The sequence below is a fragment of the Hyposmocoma kahamanoa genome, unplaced genomic scaffold (genome assembly GCF_003589595.1).
Source record: "Hyposmocoma kahamanoa isolate Upper Pololo Valley unplaced genomic scaffold, ASM358959v1 224, whole genome shotgun sequence".
Lineage (NCBI taxonomy): Eukaryota > Metazoa > Arthropoda > Insecta > Lepidoptera > Cosmopterigidae > Hyposmocoma > Hyposmocoma kahamanoa.
The window spans coordinates 6,324,643-6,344,874 of NW_020653743.1; the positions used below are offsets into that span (position 1 = coordinate 6,324,643).

The following is a 20,232-nucleotide window of genomic DNA, read 5'->3' on the forward strand; positions in this document are numbered from 1 at the left end:
TTTAGACACTCACCTTTGGCCTGGGATTGCCTGTGAAAGGCACAGTAATCTTGATTTCTTCGCCGGCAATGACTGTAATGTCACGCAGGCTCAGATCACTGGTAATACGTGGGCAGTTAGGCGGCGCGCATGCACGTATGGCGTCAGAGCTCTGAGAATATGGTCCTTGACCTGCTGCGTTGACAGCTGCTACTCTAAACTCATATTCATGGTTTTCAATCAATCCGGTAACCTTGTAGGTTGTATCTGGAATGTGTGCGTGTGATGCTTTGGTCCATTTGTCTTCGGTAATCAATCGCTTTTCTACGACATAACCAGTGATAGGTGAGCCACCGTCGTGGCGAGGCTTTGTCCACGTGATTGTAATGGAAGAATCTGTAGTCTCCACGGAGCGAGGTGCTCCAGGTGCACCTGGTGGGTCGAACGGATGTCTTGCCTTGATCGGTTCGGTGGTCTGTACAGGATCAGACTGGCCATACTGGTTCTCAGCCATGACTCTGAATTCATAGTCGCGTCCAACAGTTAAGTTCTTCACTCGCAAGAAAGGAGTAGTAACATAGCCAGACACCTTGGTCCAGTTAGGCGACCTAGCTTCTCGTTTTTCCACAACATAGTTCGTGATCTCACCGCCACCGTTGTCTTTCGGTGGATTCCAGTAAAGTGTGAGAGCTTCACCTTCAAATTCATCAGCTCTGAGGTTTTCTGGTGGGCTAGGCCTATCAAGGACTTTTACGTTAATAGTAGCAGTGTCATAGCCTGACGGGTTGCGCAGTTGCAGCCTGTATTGACCACCGTCGGATCTCTTCGCATTTTTGACAACAAACGACGCGGAATCTGGTGTAATTTTCTGGAATATTCTCGAGTCACCATCAACATCAATCAGATTGTCATCCCTGAACCATGTTGCGGTAGGTTGAGGGAATCCAGTGTAAGGTACGTGGATAGAAAAGTCTTCGCCAGCGCGAACAGTGATGTCCCTGACTCCGCCAAGATCCATACAAGGTTTGTTGGGTTGTTCAGCGATGACAATATCTCCAGTGGACTTGCTGGGGTCGGACCTGCCGACGTCGTTGACTGCAATAACCCTAAATTGATACTCATCTCCTTCCTTAAGATTAGGAACGGTGTACACAAGACTCGGGGAAGGCACATCATTAACATCTTTCCAATCCTTGTCTCCCTTACCCTTTTGTTGGATAATATAGCCTTTGATTTTAGCACCACCGTCGCTCTTAGGTGGTCTCCATGACAGTGTAACAGAATCTTTGGTAACTCTGTCAGGTTTAGGTGCCTCTGGAGGACTAGGTTTAAGCCTTTGAGTCTCTGCTGTGATAGGTTCGGTGGGTTTGCTAGGTTTTCCAGGTCCGGCTTCGTTCACAGCAATTACTCTGAATTCGTAACGGTTACCTTCACGTAAGTCAGGTACGGTATAGCATGTGTTGGGCGTTGGGTAGTTATTGACCTTCACCCAGTCACCTCCACGCTCTCTTTTCTCCACATAGTATCCAGTAATGGGTTTGCCACCGCAATCCTTTGGTGGCTCCCATTCAAGAGAGCAGCTGTTAGAGCTATAACCGGCAATCCTTGGCGTATCAGGAGCGCCAGGTGGATCAAATGGAGATTTTGCAACAATAGGTTTGCTTTCTAGCGGATTCGAAACACCGTACAAATTTTCGGCGCGAACTCTAAATATGTATTTCTTTCCTTCAGTCAAATTCTTAACAGTGAACGAGCATTTAGGGCAGAAACCAGCGACCGTGCGCCAATCATTGACACCAAATTCAGCCACTTCGACGACGTATCCAGTGATCTCACTACCACCGTCATCTGTAGGCGGGTTCCATGTAAGACTAATGGAATCGTGTGTTACAGGGGTGCAAGAAAGTGGTCCCTTGGGTGGTCCTGGTTTATCTACGACAATAACTTCAATGTCCGCAGAATCTTTTCCATGATCATTGGTAGCTGTAATGGTGTATTTGCCAGCATCATCGCGAGTCGACTTGTCAATGCAAAGTTTAGTCTCATCCATTTTAGTTTCGGTGGATAGTCTGTGTGAAGGTAATAGTGGCACAGAGCCCTTAGTCCAAGAAATGGTTGGTGTTGGCGCACCAGTAATTGGAATGTTAATATTGATGGGTTCACCAGCTCTGACCTTAATCTTTCTACCAATGAGATGATCTAACCATAGTTTAGGCTTCTCTTTCATTGGTCTAGCAATGAATACGTTCGATGGGTCGGAAGGTTGACCAGGGCCAGCGGCGTTAACCGCCGATACACGGTACTCATACTGGTGTCCTTCCTGTACCCTGTCGTCGTCATAATCGTTAGTTCTAACAGGTTCCTTGTTAAGTTTAATCCACCTTCCAGTAGCCTTGTCTCGTCGTTCAACATCGTAACCAATAATGTTCGATCCACCATTGGAGATAGGTGAAGACCATTTGATCTTAATGTGATCTTTGTCCGAAGAAACCAGCTCTGGTTTTCCGGGTTTGCCGGGTACTGTGTATTGGTTTTTGGCAACAATAGCTCTGTCTGTTACGAGTGGTTCAGATCTACCCTGCAAGTTTTCAGCAAATACTCTGAACTCATATTTGGTGCCTTCTTGAAGTCGTGGAACGGTAGCGTGATTGAATTTCGGATTAATGTATGTAACAGCTGGTACCCAACCCCCACCGTGCGTTAAGTCTCGTTTTTCAATAACGTATGCAGTCAGCTCGCTGCCACCATTGTCCTTAGGTGGTTTCCAAGACATCGTAACAGATTGAGCAGTGATCTCCTCATACTCAAATGGTGCCTGCGGTGGTCCAGGTACATCCAGAACAATAAGCTCGAAGCTGCCTTCGTCAGATCCTGAGTCATTCTTTAGGGACAAATGGTATTTACCAGCATCTGAACGCTTGCAATTGACTGTATGAATAATAGTGTGGTGGCCGACCGATGTGACGGTTGTTCTCTCGTTGGCAACTACCGGTTTACCACCACAAGTCCAGTTGACCTCAGGAGCAGGTTCGCCAATGAAATCGACGTCTAAGTGGAAAATAAGGCCAGACTTGATTGTGATATCTTTAAGAGGTGTGATTATCTTTGGAGCAACAAATCTGTCTTTAGCAGTGATAATGTCAGAAGGCTCACTAGGCTCAGACTGGCCGGCTTGATTGACAGCGATCACTCTAAATTCATAGTCTTGGCCTTCAGTTAAATCAGGTACTGTAGCTTTATTCTTGTTAGGCGGTACGTGAACAGCGTTCACCCAGTACGGGCTGCCCTTTTCTTTTTTCTGAATAATGTAACCCGTAATAGGAGCTCCTCCGTCGGATTTAGGAGTAGTCCATTGTAAGTCGACATGATCCTTGCTCCAATCAGTGGCCTCAGGTTTACCAGGAGGCGATGGCTCATCGAACTCGTTCTTCGCGATAATAGCTCTGTCTAATTCAAGGGGTTCTGATTGACCAATGGCGTTAACGGCACTTACTCTGAACAAGTATTCCTTCATGTGAATTAAGCGCGTTACTTGGTGGGATAGATAAGTACTCATACCAGCGTCAGACCATGTACCACGTGTCAAGTCCATCTTCTCAATAACGTAATGCAAGATAGGTGAGCCGCCATCGTCGAGTGGTATCTTCCAAGAGAGAGAACAAGAGTCTTTGGTAATATCGGAGACTACAAGCGGCTTCTCTGGGCGAGATGGTTTGTCCAAAACTGTGACGTTGGCCGTAGCAGAGCAAACGCCTAGGTCATTCTTAAGGGTCAGTTTATAAACGCCTCCATCAGACCTGACGGAGAATGGAATGTCTAGAATGACCCTGTTGTGTAATATCTGAATGTCGATTCTGTCGCTAGGATGAATGACCTTGCCATTGATCTGCCATTCGACTGTAGGCTTAGGTGATGCTTCAATTGGGATTTCGTATTGAATTCTCTGTCCAGCTTTGACAGTCTTATCCGCCAGCAGCATCTTGTCGAAATGCGGTGCGCAGAATCTCGCCTTTGCGACCTGTGGAGACGAAGCGTCACTAGGTTCGCCATTTCCTGCTTTATTCACAGCGATAACCCTGAACTCATACTCCTCTCCCTCTTGGAGATTAGGAACTGTTGCAGTAGTCTGGTTTCCAGGGACAGTCGCGGCCATTTCCCACGGTCCATATTTCTTCTTAGCCTCTATAATGTAGCCAGTAATTGGAGAGCCACCATCCTTCTTTGGTGGCACCCATTCCAAATCCATATGATCTTTGTCCCAGTCCTTGACGACAGGTGTTCCAGGTTTATCTGGTGTACCGTAAGGGTCCTTGGCTGTAACCGGTTCGTGTCCTACTAGTGGGAGAGATTCACCCTGTTTGTTGACTGCGCGCACTCTGAAGTTATAGTCGTGACCCTCAATGAGATGATCAATTCTGATACTGCAAGCTTGCACGTCACCAGCAGGTACCCAGCGCATATTTTCCTGGTCCATCTTCTCGACAACGTAGCTTGTAATTTCGCTACCACCATCGTCCTTGGGTGGCCTCCATTTAAGAGTACAGCCAGATTTGGTAACGTCATCAGCACGAAGCGGCCCTTCTGGCGGCAATGGCACATCGAGTACCACAACCTTAACAGTAGCTGTATCAGTTCCATTGATGTTTTTAGCTTTCAGAGTGTAAGTACCAGAGTCGGTTCTCTTAGCATCAATAACACGGAACTTAGTATGCGTATTATCATTAACAATTTTGATTCTGTCGGTATTGAGGACAAGGTTGTCGTCGTGGAGCCATTCCTTGGTTGGAGTAGGTTCTCCAGCGACTGGTACATCGAGTTCGTAGTTCTGTCCAGCCTTAACCTTGATGTTGAACATAAAGTTGCGATCGATCTTGGGTGCAAGATTCTTGGGCCTGGCAAGATGTGGTCCGGTGCCATCACTGGGCTCGCCGTTGCCTGCTTTGTTGACAGCGCGTACGCGGAATTCGTACGTGTTGCCTTCAATGAGATCTGGCACTTTGCCGGTAGTGACGTCACCTTCGATCTAGAAATGAGATAGATATATATAGTTGAATACAATAATGGGATTTCATCGAGATCACTCACAGTTTAACCTACCTGAGCACACTCTTCCCAATCGGGTGAAAAGCGATCTTTCTTTTCAATAACGTATCCTGTAATTGGTGCACCACCGTCCTTCTCGGGGCGGGTCCATTCCAGCTCCACAAAGTCTTTGTCGAAGTCCTTGATCTTCGGTGTGCCGGGTTTTCCAGCAACATCGAATGGATTCTTTGCTTCGGTCGAATGCGGGGTCGTTAGCGGTTCGGACTTGCCTTGCCTATAGAAAATAAGTAGGAAAATGGCCAATAAAATATTATAAACAACCAATGATAGATTTTGTTTCAAAACGTCGTTTCAATTACATCCGTAATGTAAACACTTCATTGGTACTACCAATAATGGATGTGCAATGTTATAGATATGTCGTATTCAGTGCGAAATACTGACCTGTTAACAGCCCTAACGCGGAACTTGTACTTGTGTCCAGGAGTAAGGCCATCAACGGCAAGACTGGTCTGGGGTCCGTCGGTTTCTCCCGCAGTCACCCACCGCCCGGTAGCTTCATCCATGCGCTCAACCACATATTTATCAATGGGTTGACCGCCATCATCGGCTGGCGGGTTCCAGGATAACTTAGCACCGTTCGCGTGTACATCCGAGACCTAGTATCACAAAATATTGAAATAGGACTCTCTACGGCAGTAAAAGATTAGAACTGATTGTTCTGATTTATGAATAAACATAACCGAAGTGTTTACTAACCTTAAGTGGTCCTCCAGGCGGACTGGGCACACTGAGAACGATGACCTCAACTTCAGCCACATCCTTGCCATTGCAGTTCTCAGCAGTGATAGTATATCTGCCACTGTCAGCGCGAGTTGCTGTCTTACAGTTGATCTTTGTATTGTAATCGGAATGCTGTACTTTCATGTCTCCAGCAGATTTCACTTCCTTCTTTCCTAGGAACCACTTGGTCTCGGGCATTGGTTCACCGGTAACCTAGAAATGACAATTATATTTTTGTAACATTGATTTTTAACTGACTTTTAACATAAAAAATGTAAAATGATAAAAAAAATAACGTTACTGAGTGACGTGCCATAAGAGCTCAAGTTAAATAAGATTTTCTTGGTTATAAAAGATATTCTTGGTACATCCTCATTATTGCACGTACCTTGACGTCAAATCCGAATTTCTGTCCAACCTTGATTTTAATGTCAATAAGGTTGGTCCTGTCAATCTTAGGAGCGAGATTCCTGGGCTTAGCCACAATTGGATGTGTACTATCGCTGGGCACACCAGGACCTGCCTTGTTTACCGCGCGTACTCTGAAAGGATGGAATACAATATTTTTAGGACTTTGTTAAAGCGTTTTAGTTAGTGGACGGCAGAAATAGGATAGTAGTTTAATCCTCTGTGTCTAATTAAAACTGAGTCTATGACTACATGAATTCTAACTTCTTTGTCTTACTTCAATATAAGTACTAGTAAATTACGATAATACTCGCGCTTTACCCTTAGAGATTAGCATGAGTACCTCATGTATCCCCATGTATGAGTACTGTAGTAGAGGCTGGTTAATGCTAAGCCCACGGTTACGCCCCCACAGTACCCTCATGTTAATCGATTCGGACGAAGCGCTTCATATAATTATGATCGAAATTCACTTACTAGGCAGGCAGTTCATTTAATAATAAATTAAAAAAAAAATACATTTTTCTTACGGGCACATAAACAATGCGTTAAGAATAAGAGTAAATTCAACAACAAAATCGAACAAAAGCCTGCAAAGCCCGGGGGTTTACGATTGTTTCATATCACAATTACTTACCTAAACTCATAAGTCTGTCCTTCAATCAAGTCAGGCACGGTACAATTGGTTTTATCAGCAGGCACTTCAAGCGCCTTCTCCCAATTGCCAAACTTGTCCTTCTTCTCGACGATGTAGCCCTCGATAGGAGCGCCACCATCTTCGCGAGGCGGGGTCCATTTGAGATCCACGTGGTCCTTGTCCCAATCTGTGACGCTTGGTGTTCCAGGCGCACCTGAGAATAGAAATGAAATATAGTATGATATAATCAGTGAGGATTTGCAATTGCCATAAATTCTTCTACATTTATAAATCTTCATAACTACTTCATTTACACAGCTTCTCTAAAATGGTATTTCCGCCCCCTTTGACACCAGTCAATTACTGAACCTGAGGCGATATGTTTTGGATTTTGCTTTATTTCAGCGTTAATATGCCAGAGAAAAATGTACATTTGGTCGGATCCCCATCTAGCTAGCATAAATGCATTTCAAAATTTACTATCTCTTAGCATCTATGCAACTTACCAGGTTCATCGTATGGGTTCTTAGCGATGATGCTTTCCTCTGACGTAAGGGGCTCAGACTCGCCTTCAGAGTTGACAGCCGCCACGCGGAACCTGTATTCCTTGCCCGGTGTAAGGCCGGTGACTTCACATTCTGAGAAAGGGGGAAATATTCGTTCAATGATTTGTCATATCGTATATCAATGCGACTATAAAGTTTTACCGTGAAAATCAGACAGACTAATGCGAACCGCCGCATCTCACCTGATGGAAAATGACTCTGAAGTCGACGGCGTAGCATGCACGCTCAAACAATTCCTATTTAATGTCGTCTTGAAATTGTTTCTAGTTATGGAATGAGTCTGCAGGCAGGGAATTCCACCTCGTTATTAGTAAATAATGTTAATCACTTACTAGGCTCATCAGATCTTGCACACGGTACCCAACAACCGGTCTCGGTGTCAAGTTTGTCGATCTGGTAATATTCAATGGGCGCACCACCGTCGTCCTTCGGTCTCTTCCATTTGAGTGTGGCTCCATCGCTATGGACGTCTGAGATCTGGGGGTAATAATAGACGTGTGCGAGATACAATACAAACATTAAAACTATGTATTTCTACAGAGACGCAGTTGTAGAAATGATCGAAAAAGAAAGGACAATGCCCATTTTAGACTCGTAAACTATGTAGTCGTGACCGGTTGAAAAATTTACATCCATTTTAAAATATATTAGCAAACAATTTCAGTTTCATTCATAAAATTTTGAAATAAGACGAAAACATAAATTCGGTTATTTAAGAATACGTAAAAACCAATGAAGACAAATATTTGTTTTTGAACATATCACAACTTACATTTTGACATTTTATTTTAAGCCTTGTTTCCCGCGTCGTGATTTTTCCAACTTTGAGACAATTACAAACGAAAATGTTGGATCAATCATGTCAAGTGTAAACGAAACTTAAAATGAAATGTGAAAATTCAAACTAGTTAAGCTCAAATATAAATGTTTGAAACGCATTCATTTTTTTAAAGAATTATTTAAAAAAAAAACATATCTTTTTTACGTTTTCATCTCATTTATCTATTTTAGTAGATCTAAGTATTTCTTTTGATGTGTACCTGACTGTACCCACTGTTGAACTCTGTAACATAACTCACAAAAAATTGTTGCTTAATCTACTTAATAAAAAATATAAATCCATTATAATTACAAATTAAACCCTATTATATCAGCGACTAAAGGTCGTCAACATTCTTTTAGCTGGTTCTGGACTGTATGGGCATTGTTCTTTACGCTCTACACTCTTATTGCACTGAATTATATGTACTCAATAAGGTAGACGTCACACATTTGCATAAATATAACTTACTTGCAATGGGCCTTCAGGTTTGTTAGGCTTGTCAGTGACAACGACGTTAATTGTCACAGTGTCCTTTCCACTAGAGTTGACGGCAGTGACGGTATATTCACCAGAGTCATCTCGTCGTACGGGGCGAATCACGAGTTTCGTGAAGTAATCGGGACTATCGATTGTGACTGCCTTGGATGGACGGAGCGGCATGTTTTGGTATCTAGTTGAGAAATTGCAAATTAGCATAATGATTACTACTTTTAAAAGCAAATTATAATACAACGAGGAAATTTTCATGACATGAAACATATCTGGTAGATTTGGCTCTTTAGTATTCTTTGATCGCAAAGATCTGACGGACACTGCCACTGCGCCTGTCACCCTGAGACGTAAGTTAACAAGTTCCATGTGCCTGTAATTTCACCAGCAGAAATAGGGTAAGATGGCAGTACTTTCCAGGACGGACTCTTTCACAAGGAGCTCTTCTGCTATAAATACTTGAGACCAACTTATTTGTTTGCACATTAAAGAGATTTTCATTAAATATTTCATAAATATTAAATATTTCACTATGTGAAATCTCCATTCTGCCTAAAGCCAGAATTCTAGATAATGCATAAGATTATTCAAGATACAAGTACGTATAAGTAAGTAAGTATAAGTAAGGTATAAGCTTGAACTTCTTTAGGACTTACCTCCATTCAACAGCTGGAGCAGGCTCGCCAGTAATAGCAGCCTCTAGCTTTAGCGTAGATCCAGAAGACAGCGTGACGTCACGGAGATTACGTCTGTCGATCTTGGGCGCCAGGAAGCGAGGCTTGGCGATGAAGTTCTTCGAAGCTTCTGACGGCTTGCTTTGGCCGGCCTTGTTGATGGCGACTACACGGAATTGATATTCGTTGCCCTCGATCAGCCTTTTAACAGAAATTGAATAAGAGTATGCATGTAAAAAGAAAATTGTACAGAATTTCCAGTCCTTTTAAAGTTAGATAATAGTCAATCACATCGGATTCGATAATCAGTATCATTTAGTCACTTTATGAAAGAATAACTAAGTTATATTTCCTCTCCTACGTAAAATACCGTAAGCCGAAATTACCAAGTTTACAGGTGAGCGTTTTAAAGTTTTGAATTCACTGAAATGAGCATAATACAGTTTTATTCGGCAGAGCTCGTTACTCACATAAAGTGTTATAAAATTCTAGATATCGGTTAAACGAACAATACAATTTATTTATCATTTTACAATTTATTAGTGACGTATCATGCTTCAGTTAATTCAAAGCTTTAAAACGCTCCCCTGAAAACTTGGCAATTTCGACATACGATACTTTACGTAGGAGGGGTCGATTTATGAGTTTTCTTCCATTAGCTTTCAAATTTGAGTGTACATAAACTCGTCCTTTACCCATTAACGGTAGCAGTGGGTGTAGGTGTGTGTGTCTCCACGGCCTTCTCCCACAGCGGGCTGTATTTGTCTTTCTTCTCGACGATGTAACCAATGATAGGAGAGCCGCCGTCCGATATCGGCGCTTCCCATTTGAGGTCCACATGACTAGCTGACCAGTCATCTGGTACGGGAGCTGATGGTGCATCCGGTACAGCTGTTGAAAAATAAAGGACTTTGTTAGTAGCTGTGAGACAAATACAGTGTCAAATTCAAGAACAGAGGTTTGAAAAGCTTATACTTGGATGTTGTCGTTGTTGGATTAAAAAATACACCTAGTCATACATTTCTAAAGGAAGACGAATCGTATATTTTTATTCAACTGCCTCCATATCCGAACGGTTACCATGCTGGTCTGCCACGCAGAGAACCCAGGTTCGAATGCTGGGCCAGGAGAGATATGTGAATGGCCAACATTTATTTAGGACTAGTGACGCGCATGGAGCCGATGAAGATTAATATACAAACGATAGAACTTACTGAAGGGATCCTTAGCGACGATAGCGCCAAAGGTCTCGAGTGGTTCAGACTCGCCCTCCTTGTTGATCGCCTTCACACGGAACTTGTACTCGTGTCCGGGAATCAACCCGTCAACCTGGTAAAGGTAATAATTAGTTTGAATCTTTGTCAAATTTATTTCAGTTAGTTCACGTACAGCGAGAGAGTACTGACGTTCGCTCTTGGAAAAAAATATTGATAGACGTTTACAATACATTGATTCTTTTTGAAGAACGTAATTGAAGAATAATTTCTTCAAGTATGTGTCAAGAAGAACCCCAAATATTGAAAACCAAGATTTTCAGAAGTTTATAAAATACCTCCATCTCAGGCACATTGCCAAGAGTCTTGCCGACAGGCAACCAAGTGCCAGTCTCGGTGTCGTATTTTTCCACAAGGTAGGCTTCAATGGGCTCTCCGCCGTCGTCCTTGGGCCTCTTCCAGGCCAGCTTGCATCCGTCCTTGTGGATATCAGAAACCTCTAGTGGACCTTCTGGTTTTTCTGGTTTAGCTATAAATCGAAAACAAGGAATGATGACAGATCTTTATACATTGTTTTACCAAAAAATTAGTCCGAATCTGTTTCGAATTAAATAAAATTATTAGTATGGTCTACTTTTGTATGACGTTAAAAATTAATGATTCATAAACTTACATGTAACAATAATCTCCACTTCAGCGGTGTCCTGTCCGTACTTGTTGACGGCCTGGATCTTGTACGTGCCAGAGTCCTTTCTTCTGGGACTCGCGTGCTGGTATTTGCTGAGGTATGGGACGTTAACCACTGCGAAATAAAAAGTCAAGAAGAAATTAAACAAAATTGGGAACTAGTTCGCCTACAGAAAGAACTCTTTGTAAAACTGTAAGAAGTATAGTTATATATAGTAAACAATTTTGTTTTAATCTAAATCGTCTATTTTTTTTCAAACAAATCAACATTTCAAAAGTTAGCCGTGACCATGTGCCCTGTAAAGGACCCGAAAAAAAATTTTACACGAAAACGTAAAATGCACACTTACATTACAATATTAAAAAAAAACTCGATAAATTATTGAACAATGCTAAATATTACATAGTCGACCTTGTACATAAATAAAGCATACATATTCTGAAAAAATGCATTGATAAAAACTTTAAGTTATCCGCCTGATGTAGTGGGAAAAAGATACTAAATTTCCATGGAATATAATAATAGGACACTATGAAACTAACCCGCTCGATATAAAGTAGCAGTAGAACTCCTTGTGAAAGAGTCCATCCAGGATAGTATTGGCACTATACCTATTTCTGCCGCCAGGCAGTAAGGACAGCATTACTGTGTTCCGGTTTTGAAGGGTAAGGGTGCTGATGAAATTACAGGTACATGGGACTTGTCAACCGTATCTCAGGGTGACGGGCGCAGTGGCAATACCCTACAGATCTTTGCGATTTAAAGTTCTGAGTGACACTGCACGACTTGTTCGTCCCGTCACAAAATATTATAAAAAATATATATAAAAAAAAGGATCTCATACTTTTGTGGTACTTTTTGATCTACACACAAATACTCACATTTAAGTCCATTGCCGTCAATGACGGACTTTCCGTTAAGCGTCCAGGTGACGTCCGGTGGCGGCTCGCCCGATACTTTGACATCAAGCGCGATGGGTTCGCCCTCGTGCACTTTGATTGTGCGCAGGTTACGACGATCGATCTTCGGAGCCACTGAGGAGAAAACATAATATAAATTATGAGTCGTCATTCAAGTCGAGTTCTTGTCAATCCCTAGGTTCCCGTTCCTAAATATCTTGTATATTATATAATTACTATCTTTGCAAAGTAAAAAATGTATTGACATTGGTTAAATAAAGTACCTTTCTAAAGCCAGTAATTAAGAGTAATAATATCTCAGCTTAAATTCACATGTTTCCCGTACTAATACGGTTCATTTTGCTTGGCTCGAGCGGCAGAGACACTGGCGTTAATGTAGACTTTATTTTTTTACAAACGAATATTATACGTGTTCTATTTAGTTCAGTTGATATAAAAAAAACCTTGTACATGTAAAGTACCATATGTGTATATGTGATTTTTTTTTCTATAGTGAAAATTTTTATAAAACCGTATTTTCACAGTGTATAGTAATCAGTGTATATCCTGAATTGTACTATATATTTTTTCGAAAGTAATTGATTCGACGCTTTCACTGATATGCAGAATCAACCAAAGCCATTTAAGGTATAAGTATACACTGTTAAGGATACACGACAAATGAGCTCAAATACTTACATCTTCTGGGTTTGCAAATAACAGATTTGCTAGCGTCACTTGGCTCTCCAGGACCGGCTTCGTTGATTGCCTTCACTCTGAACTCGTACTCTGTTCCCTCGTCTAGATTCGGCACAGTCGCCTTCTCATTGTCGTTAGGACCAACCTGACGAAACAAACGATGCATTACATTCAGTACTAAAGTCTTGACTAGAGTAGTAAGTCAGATCGGGACTGGTCAGGAATAAAGACATACTAAAATCTTATTTAACCCACGTATGCATACGCGTACCACTAAGAAATATATGTATTCTTTCAAATATACTATTTTTTGATATTTGATATTTAATATTATTTCGTCTGTGTTTTATAGAAAGGCTGTAAACGCCATTTGGAAAAATTTTTCAGAGGAGCGTGTTTTAGATTTTAACGACTGTTAAAATTCAACTTCGGTTTTCATTAAATTTAAGTTTGAAAATTGATTTTTTTTTTTGTGATAATGCCCCATTACAGGGTTTCTCAACCCTTTCCTAGTTAGTCATGGACCGTTATCAAAATTTCAAAGACCCTAAAGGCCCTTTCTAAAAAATGAAGAAGAAGAAAGGCTCGAGGGTTGCAGTGACGTGCATCTCGCTCGCTCCAATAATGGATGGCCGTTAAAGGCGCTAAAATGCAAAAAGGTTACGCGCTCAGCACCCATTTAACCTATTTACTCCCAACATATTTTATATCAGTAGAGCTCCTTATGAAAGAGTTCATCCAGGGTAGTATTACCACCTTGCCTATTTGCCGCCAAGCAGTAATATTAGCATTACTGTGTTCCTGTTTTGAAGGGTAAGAGTGCTGGTGATATTACAGGCACATGGGACTTGTCAACTATGTCTCAGGGTGACGGGCGCAGTGGCAGTGCCCCTCAGATGTTTGCAATTTAAAGCGCTGAGTGGCCCTGCAACTGTTATGGATAGACGTGTAGCTTACATCAGACGCGCGACTCGTTCGTCCCGTCACTTAATACTATTTAAAAGAAATATTTTTCAAGTAATGCATTATATTATAGGTAGACTCCTCCCCCGGTGTCATTTCATGTACCCGTTAGGGGTCCATGGACCACAGGTTAAGAAACCCTGCTTTACTAGTTTGTTATTATTACTGACATAAAGATCGAACCAAAATAAAGAAAAATTCCTTCGACCAGACTGGGTTCGAACCAGCGATGGTTGCCTTATCGTGGCTACCGTTCTGCCGATTGAGCTACGGACAGAGCTTACGGAGTTCTTTATATGCCTGCTGCGGATCTTTGTACAGAGTTTAAGCGGTCGGATCGAAGGAATGTTTGGTTTGGGTAACCTATCACAAACTCGAATTTATTTTGTCCGAAATAACGTTTGTTGGAATTTTCATTACCCCGAAAACCGAATTATAACGAAACCGTTGTTCTTTCAGGATATGTTGGAAGTTTATCGCAAAGACACGATTAGGTTCGGTTAGGTTTAAAAGAAAAAACATTTTCCTCTCAAAATTACTTTCGAGGTTATGAAAATTCGAGCAAAAGTTATTTCAGGAAAATGTGATTTCGGACTTCTGATTAAGTAACCTTTGGTTTGTGTTTACTCGATCATGGTTCGATCTTTGTTTACATCTTGAGAACCGGATGAAGTCAGTGACAACGGACTGAGACTGTCTGACCCTATACACTGGCAGATCCAGGGTCAGAACCTGAACTAAGAAGGTTCCTGTGCACGCGCAGGTTATAGTGCACTTCCCGCTTTAACCAAGAGGTTGATAGGGAGGGTCACTAAAACTTATGTAGTAAAGATGGTGACGGTGAAAAGTGGGAGCTGTTCGATTTTTGTATCATTAATAATAACAGTTACATATTGCATAAAATTCCACAGATATATATAGGAATAATACAGGAACTATACATTTTTCTTCACGACAATACGTAAGTTCAAAAGTGCCGTCACTAACCTCGCAAGCTTTCACCCACTTAGGCGATCCGACTTCACGTTTCTCAATGATGTATCCGGAGATCGGGGCGCCGCCGTCGCTGATGGGTTTCTCCCACTTGAGATCCACATGGTCCTTGTCCCAATCGACAACTTCTGGCTTGCCGGGCTTACCGGGTTCGTCTGTAAAATATCAATAACATAACTGACTACAATTATATTGAACATACACTGGAACTTATCTTTTAATATTTTTATTGCTTATAATTTCCGCGTATAAAAACAAAAGTAGTTAACGAGATCAGGAACAGTTATTTGAATTTAAGAAAACGTCAATAGTCGTAGGAAATATACCTACTTTAAAAAAAACATATTATTAAATTTTACCAACTTAAGCTGTCTCAATTTCTTTCTTCTGATATAATAACAATGAAAGGATCCGTACAAAAAAACTGAATCGATAAGCATAAAAAAAGTGTGTGTCAATATTATTCATTTTTATGGACCAAAATACTGACTATGTCAAATTAACTTTCACAAAACAGAACTAATGGTTCGTAAGACAGTTTCCATGGTTTCGGATTTCCCTTACTGTCCCGTTTAAAAAAAGAACAATGTATAATATATTATATGATAACGCACTATAAGAAACTTCTCTTATCAGCAATAAGTCTTAAAAACTATAAAGTAAATAATAGTATTAAAAAAAGATGGTGTTGATTGACTGATTGAATTAAATTTGCCTTATTCCTCGATAATAAATCTCGTAAAATCATATAAATGATTCCTTACCGAAGGGATTTTTAGCAATGATGGAATGATCAGCCTCCAGTGGTTCAGAAACACCTTCATTATTTACAGCAGATACTCTGAACTTGTACTCATGTCCAGGCACTAGATTTTCAATTTCAGCCTTTGGATCTTTGGTCTTGAGTGCTGGCATCCAGCGCCCGGTTTCCGTGTCGAGTTTCTCTACTAAGTAGTGGTCTAGTGGAGCACCGCCGTCGTCTAGTGGCGGATTCCACTTCAGTGTGCAGCCCTCTTTGTGGACGTCCGAGATCTGGAACAACACCAAGAATCATGAAATGTGAAAATACTCTTGCAGCAGTAGAGTTCCTTGTGGAACGAGTTCGTCCAAGTTGTTCCGGTTTGGAAGGGTAAGGGTGCTGAAATTACACACACATGGAACTTGTCAACTTTTGACGGGCGCACTGTGACACGCATCTTTTCGATTTAAAGTTCTGAGTGGCACTGCAACTGTTAAGTATAGGCGTGTTGCTTACTCACGGCGCACGCCTTGTTCATCCCGTCACTGGTATTATAAAAAAACTTCAAATATTGCAGAAAACATTGCACATAAGGTAGTTTGCTTCATGGGGATATTATTTTAAAACCTAAGAATTTAAAAACTTTTAAAAAGTTGCTTGTCTCATCTGAGAATCGACTAACAAAATGTGAAAAAAAATCATGCATTTTTATTACACCGATCGAAAAGGTCAATTAATAAGGATATATTTTTATAAATAATATAGTATCTTAAATGAAAGGTACACCACGAAGTTTTACATTGAAGAATAATATCCTAAAGTAGTAATTTCCCCCCACTTTGCCGTGCGACGCCCTGTATATATCGCACTGCTGTTACAATAGAGTTATACCTCAAAATATGTGAAATTCAAGGTTATACCATTATTGAACGTAAAATTTGATTCTCTACACGTTAATAAAACCGTAGTTAGAATATTGTAAAAAAACAACTAAAAGATATCTACTTAACTCAAAATGAGACACGCTTTATGTGAGCTAGTTCTGGCCAAAATAGTCCTTATTCAAAAATTATTCTTTCTCTTTTATTTTTAAGTGTATTTGGTAAGTAGGAAATTGTCTGTAATAAACAGTAACCTGTACATACATTTTAATTATCTATCACAGGAAGCGAGTAATTAATTTTGAGTTAATACACTATTGTATTAACAATGCGATATACTCCTATATATTTAATGAACTCGATAGTTTTTATAAATTTTCCACAATTCAGACATAAATAAAGATTTTAAAAACTTACCTTCAAAGGTCCCTCAGGCTTAGCAGGCACATCCAGTACATTAACTTGAATGCTAGCCTCATCTTTGCCACTGCTGTTCTCAGCCTTCAACACATAAGTACCGCTGTGTTTCCTCGAAGCAACAACGACTGATAACTTAATCTTATAGTCTTCGGTGTCAATAGTGAGGTCGTCGCGTGTGGATAGGCGTTCTTTGTTATGGAACCAGGTCTTCGTTGGTGGTGGTTCACCGGACACCTTGATGTCCAGGCGAATGTTCTGACCAGCTTTGAGGGTCAGATCGCGCATGTTCGTGCGATCAATTTTGGGTGGAGCTGTATACAAAAATAAATACGTCATAATCTCAATACAGATTACTAAAAAAACCGACTTAAAAGTTCGTTTAATTACATCTATTTGCCAAGATTTTTTTGAAACCCTTAGAGGTGGAATATTTACTTCAAATTTAAATGGGACCATACTGAGGTACCCTCTTTCCAACAAAAATGAATCATAAACATCGGTTCATAAATTGCTGGAGTTATCACATAACGCACATACAAAAAAAACTCATTCTTTTAAGTCGATTAAAAACAAGAAAGAAATAGAAAGTACTACATAACTTTGGACTCCCAACTCCATATATGCTCTCCTATAGGTTCCCTGTGGGTTGACATAAACCACTTTGGGAATTATCAATCTACCCCATTGACTTACATTTATATGGACGTCGGGTCCGCGCTAAAAAGTGTCGGAACTTATAGGGCGTTAAAATCGTATACAGAGCGTCATTCACGATTTAGTCTTCGTTTGTTCGACTGACAGCGAAGCAAGCAAAATTAGACAGTACTGCGATGACATTACAATTTAAATTCAACGTTTTAGCTTTTTCATATTCCTTTACATGCCACTACGTTTAAATAGCTTGACTTGGGACATTTTTTCGTGGTTTTTGTATTAGACCCGTCGTCCATTTATTTGTAGGTCAATGATCTAACCAATTAATTAATTAAGTTTGAACTCCCTGTACTTACCGAATCTGTCTTTAGCCAGCAAATTATCAGATACCGCCGAGGGCTTGCCCGGGCCGGCCTTATTGACGGCCTTTACGCGGAACTGGTACGTCTTGCCTTCAATCAAGTCTGGAACGCGAGCTTCGGTCTTGTTTCCAGGGACCTATTCACAGAAACGTTTTTAAGGATAATACTGGGAATTTTGGCAGTTATTATTTGCACCTACTAAAGGGCGAATAAATTGCCATCACTATATGGGACTGTACGCAGGTGGGCTCTCCTCTATAATGCCTATCTAAATAGAGTCTGAGTCAGCATTGGAAGTTATTGAAACGTCCGTAATTCACAATTATTTAATCATATAAAATCTTAAAACGATAAGTTATCAAACCGAACTTCTCGCCCATACGTAATACCGCTGACTCTTACCTATACAAGTCTATTGTTATGCATGGAACCAGACTCCAATAAAGCAATATTAATGCCAATTATGACTCTACAACCAACATTTGAATTGAATTGAACTGAAAAGTCCAACACGCGTCCAGGCGTTAGACCGTGCATAGAGTAACGGGGTGCTGTTCATTCAATATAACAAAATAATGACGTATATTTTATTCGAAATAACGCTCACACTATATCGCTGATTTGGTGCTACATTGACGCAATTGTACTTCTTGTAATGTTACAGGAAATGGATTCGAAATTATTTTTTTAATTTTATTTAAAATTTATGACGTGTCAATAAAACTTCGTGTACATTTACAGTACTATAAATTTAAAATTACTACCAATTTTTCTTCAAATGTAAACACTAGACGATCAAACGAACTTCTTGAAGTGAAGTTCGATCACTATTATGTGAGTCGCTTCATTCGAAGATACAATATTTAACCAGGTAGTTGCCTTAACTTGCTAGGCAACTAAGAAAATGACGGTTGATGCCTGGTAGGGAGTGTCAACGTCAAAACATTTTATTTCTCTAAAAACCGTGCGGTGTTGCCTAGCAAGTTAAGGAAACTACCTGATTAAATATTATATCGAGAATGAAGCGACGAAATATAATTGTTATTTTACATTATGTGTTAATATACTTAATTAAATTTTGCCAAAATTACAGTCATGTTAATATAGCATCAAATGAACGATGTAATTAATTTATGATTTCACATAATATTCTTGCGTGATTTAAAATATATTTGGGCAGAAAATAGAGAATAAGAGAACGGATACTCTCCGCCCCTACCTAGTTTTAGATACCGCACCAAGCCCCGCACATTGCCGGTCACATTGACTGAACGACAACAAGGCTGCCGGCGAGCCGTTTTCGCGTGAAGACGGCTATGATATTTGAATATAGTTTTCATTTATTCATTACGAAACTTGTACGCTAATATAAAACATCATTTTTCGTTACTATTTATAATGGTCGTGAATTGTGCTGTGTACGGCTGTTTATCATTATTTTCCGAAAGATGAAATGAAGTAAGTAAAAAAACTTATGTCTGAGATTCATTCAATTATTGTTTTCTTCATTTATTTACTGCAGAGTAATATATGTGAGTATAAAAAATACGGATTTATTATATCAATATAATGAGACGCCATGACTTCGTGAGCTAGTAGACAAGGATTCGCAAATTTTCTATTCGTATTGCCGATAAATATTACGTAGGTAGTGAATATATCTAATTATTAACTAAACTTGGACACGTAATTTCAAATACCTTGGTTACCTTACCTAAAAGTACATGTCCGACATATAACATTTTAAGTGCTTTTAATATATTTTTGAAATAAATCTTCAATATTACTCTAGTTAGTGAATTAATGAAAAATTTAATAATATATCGATATAAATACCTAAGACATGTATAATTATTAGGATTCTATTAATAGAATCATAGATAACAGATTCGCGTTAGAATTTTTGCTATATAGCCGCTCTGACCACGTAACGTAATAGTGCGAGAAACGTAATAGTTTTCGATCGTATGCGTATATTTCGTTGCATGGAGTGTCCGGGGTGTGATTTGGGTATAATAAACGATTGAACTCAATTCATCTAATAAACCGATGCTATAATGTACATGTCATACAATCATTTCAGATATAACATTTGTTGAGTAAAGTATAATAAATATTAGTCCCAGAGTCAAATTTAGGAGAGAGGAGTATTAGGCGCATTAAAATAGATAGACTAGATCTTATAGAACTGATACTTCCCCTAGTTAGGTTAGGTTAGAAGTTTTTTTAAGATGCAATGACGTGTGACGCCCTAGATAGATTTCGTAATACTTGTGTGACGGTGTGACCTCCTTACACCGTCATCTCACCTCTTTGTA

At 40.1% G+C, this 20,232-nt stretch overlaps 1 protein-coding gene across 15 annotated transcripts in view; it reads right to left on the bottom strand.

Moving 5' to 3' along the window:
- LOC113228215 (twitchin) overlaps positions 1–20,232 on the bottom strand; it is a 116,321-nt gene that overhangs the window by 35,779 nt on the left and 60,310 nt on the right. For all 15 annotated transcript variants that reach the window (XM_026461477.1, XM_026461476.1, XM_026461475.1 and 12 more), the window contains 20 exons: positions 17,909–18,050; positions 16,896–17,209; positions 15,623–15,890; positions 14,853–15,013; positions 12,903–13,047; positions 12,186–12,338; positions 11,290–11,418; positions 10,955–11,145; positions 10,617–10,731; positions 10,098–10,293; positions 9,385–9,603; positions 8,708–8,909; positions 7,749–7,893; positions 7,357–7,488; positions 6,851–7,064; positions 6,194–6,347; positions 5,782–6,018; positions 5,467–5,681; positions 5,077–5,296; positions 14–5,002 (listed from right to left, as the gene is read on the bottom strand). In XM_026461477.1, coding sequence (XP_026317262.1) covers positions 14–5,002; positions 5,077–5,296; positions 5,467–5,681; positions 5,782–6,018; positions 6,194–6,347; positions 6,851–7,064; positions 7,357–7,488; positions 7,749–7,893; positions 8,708–8,909; positions 9,385–9,603; positions 10,098–10,293; positions 10,617–10,731; positions 10,955–11,145; positions 11,290–11,418; positions 12,186–12,338; positions 12,903–13,047; positions 14,853–15,013; positions 15,623–15,890; positions 16,896–17,209; positions 17,909–18,050 — 8,541 coding nt within the window. The remainder of the gene's footprint in view (positions 1–13; positions 5,003–5,076; positions 5,297–5,466; positions 5,682–5,781; positions 6,019–6,193; positions 6,348–6,850; positions 7,065–7,356; positions 7,489–7,748; positions 7,894–8,707; positions 8,910–9,384; positions 9,604–10,097; positions 10,294–10,616; positions 10,732–10,954; positions 11,146–11,289; positions 11,419–12,185; positions 12,339–12,902; positions 13,048–14,852; positions 15,014–15,622; positions 15,891–16,895; positions 17,210–17,908; positions 18,051–20,232) is intronic.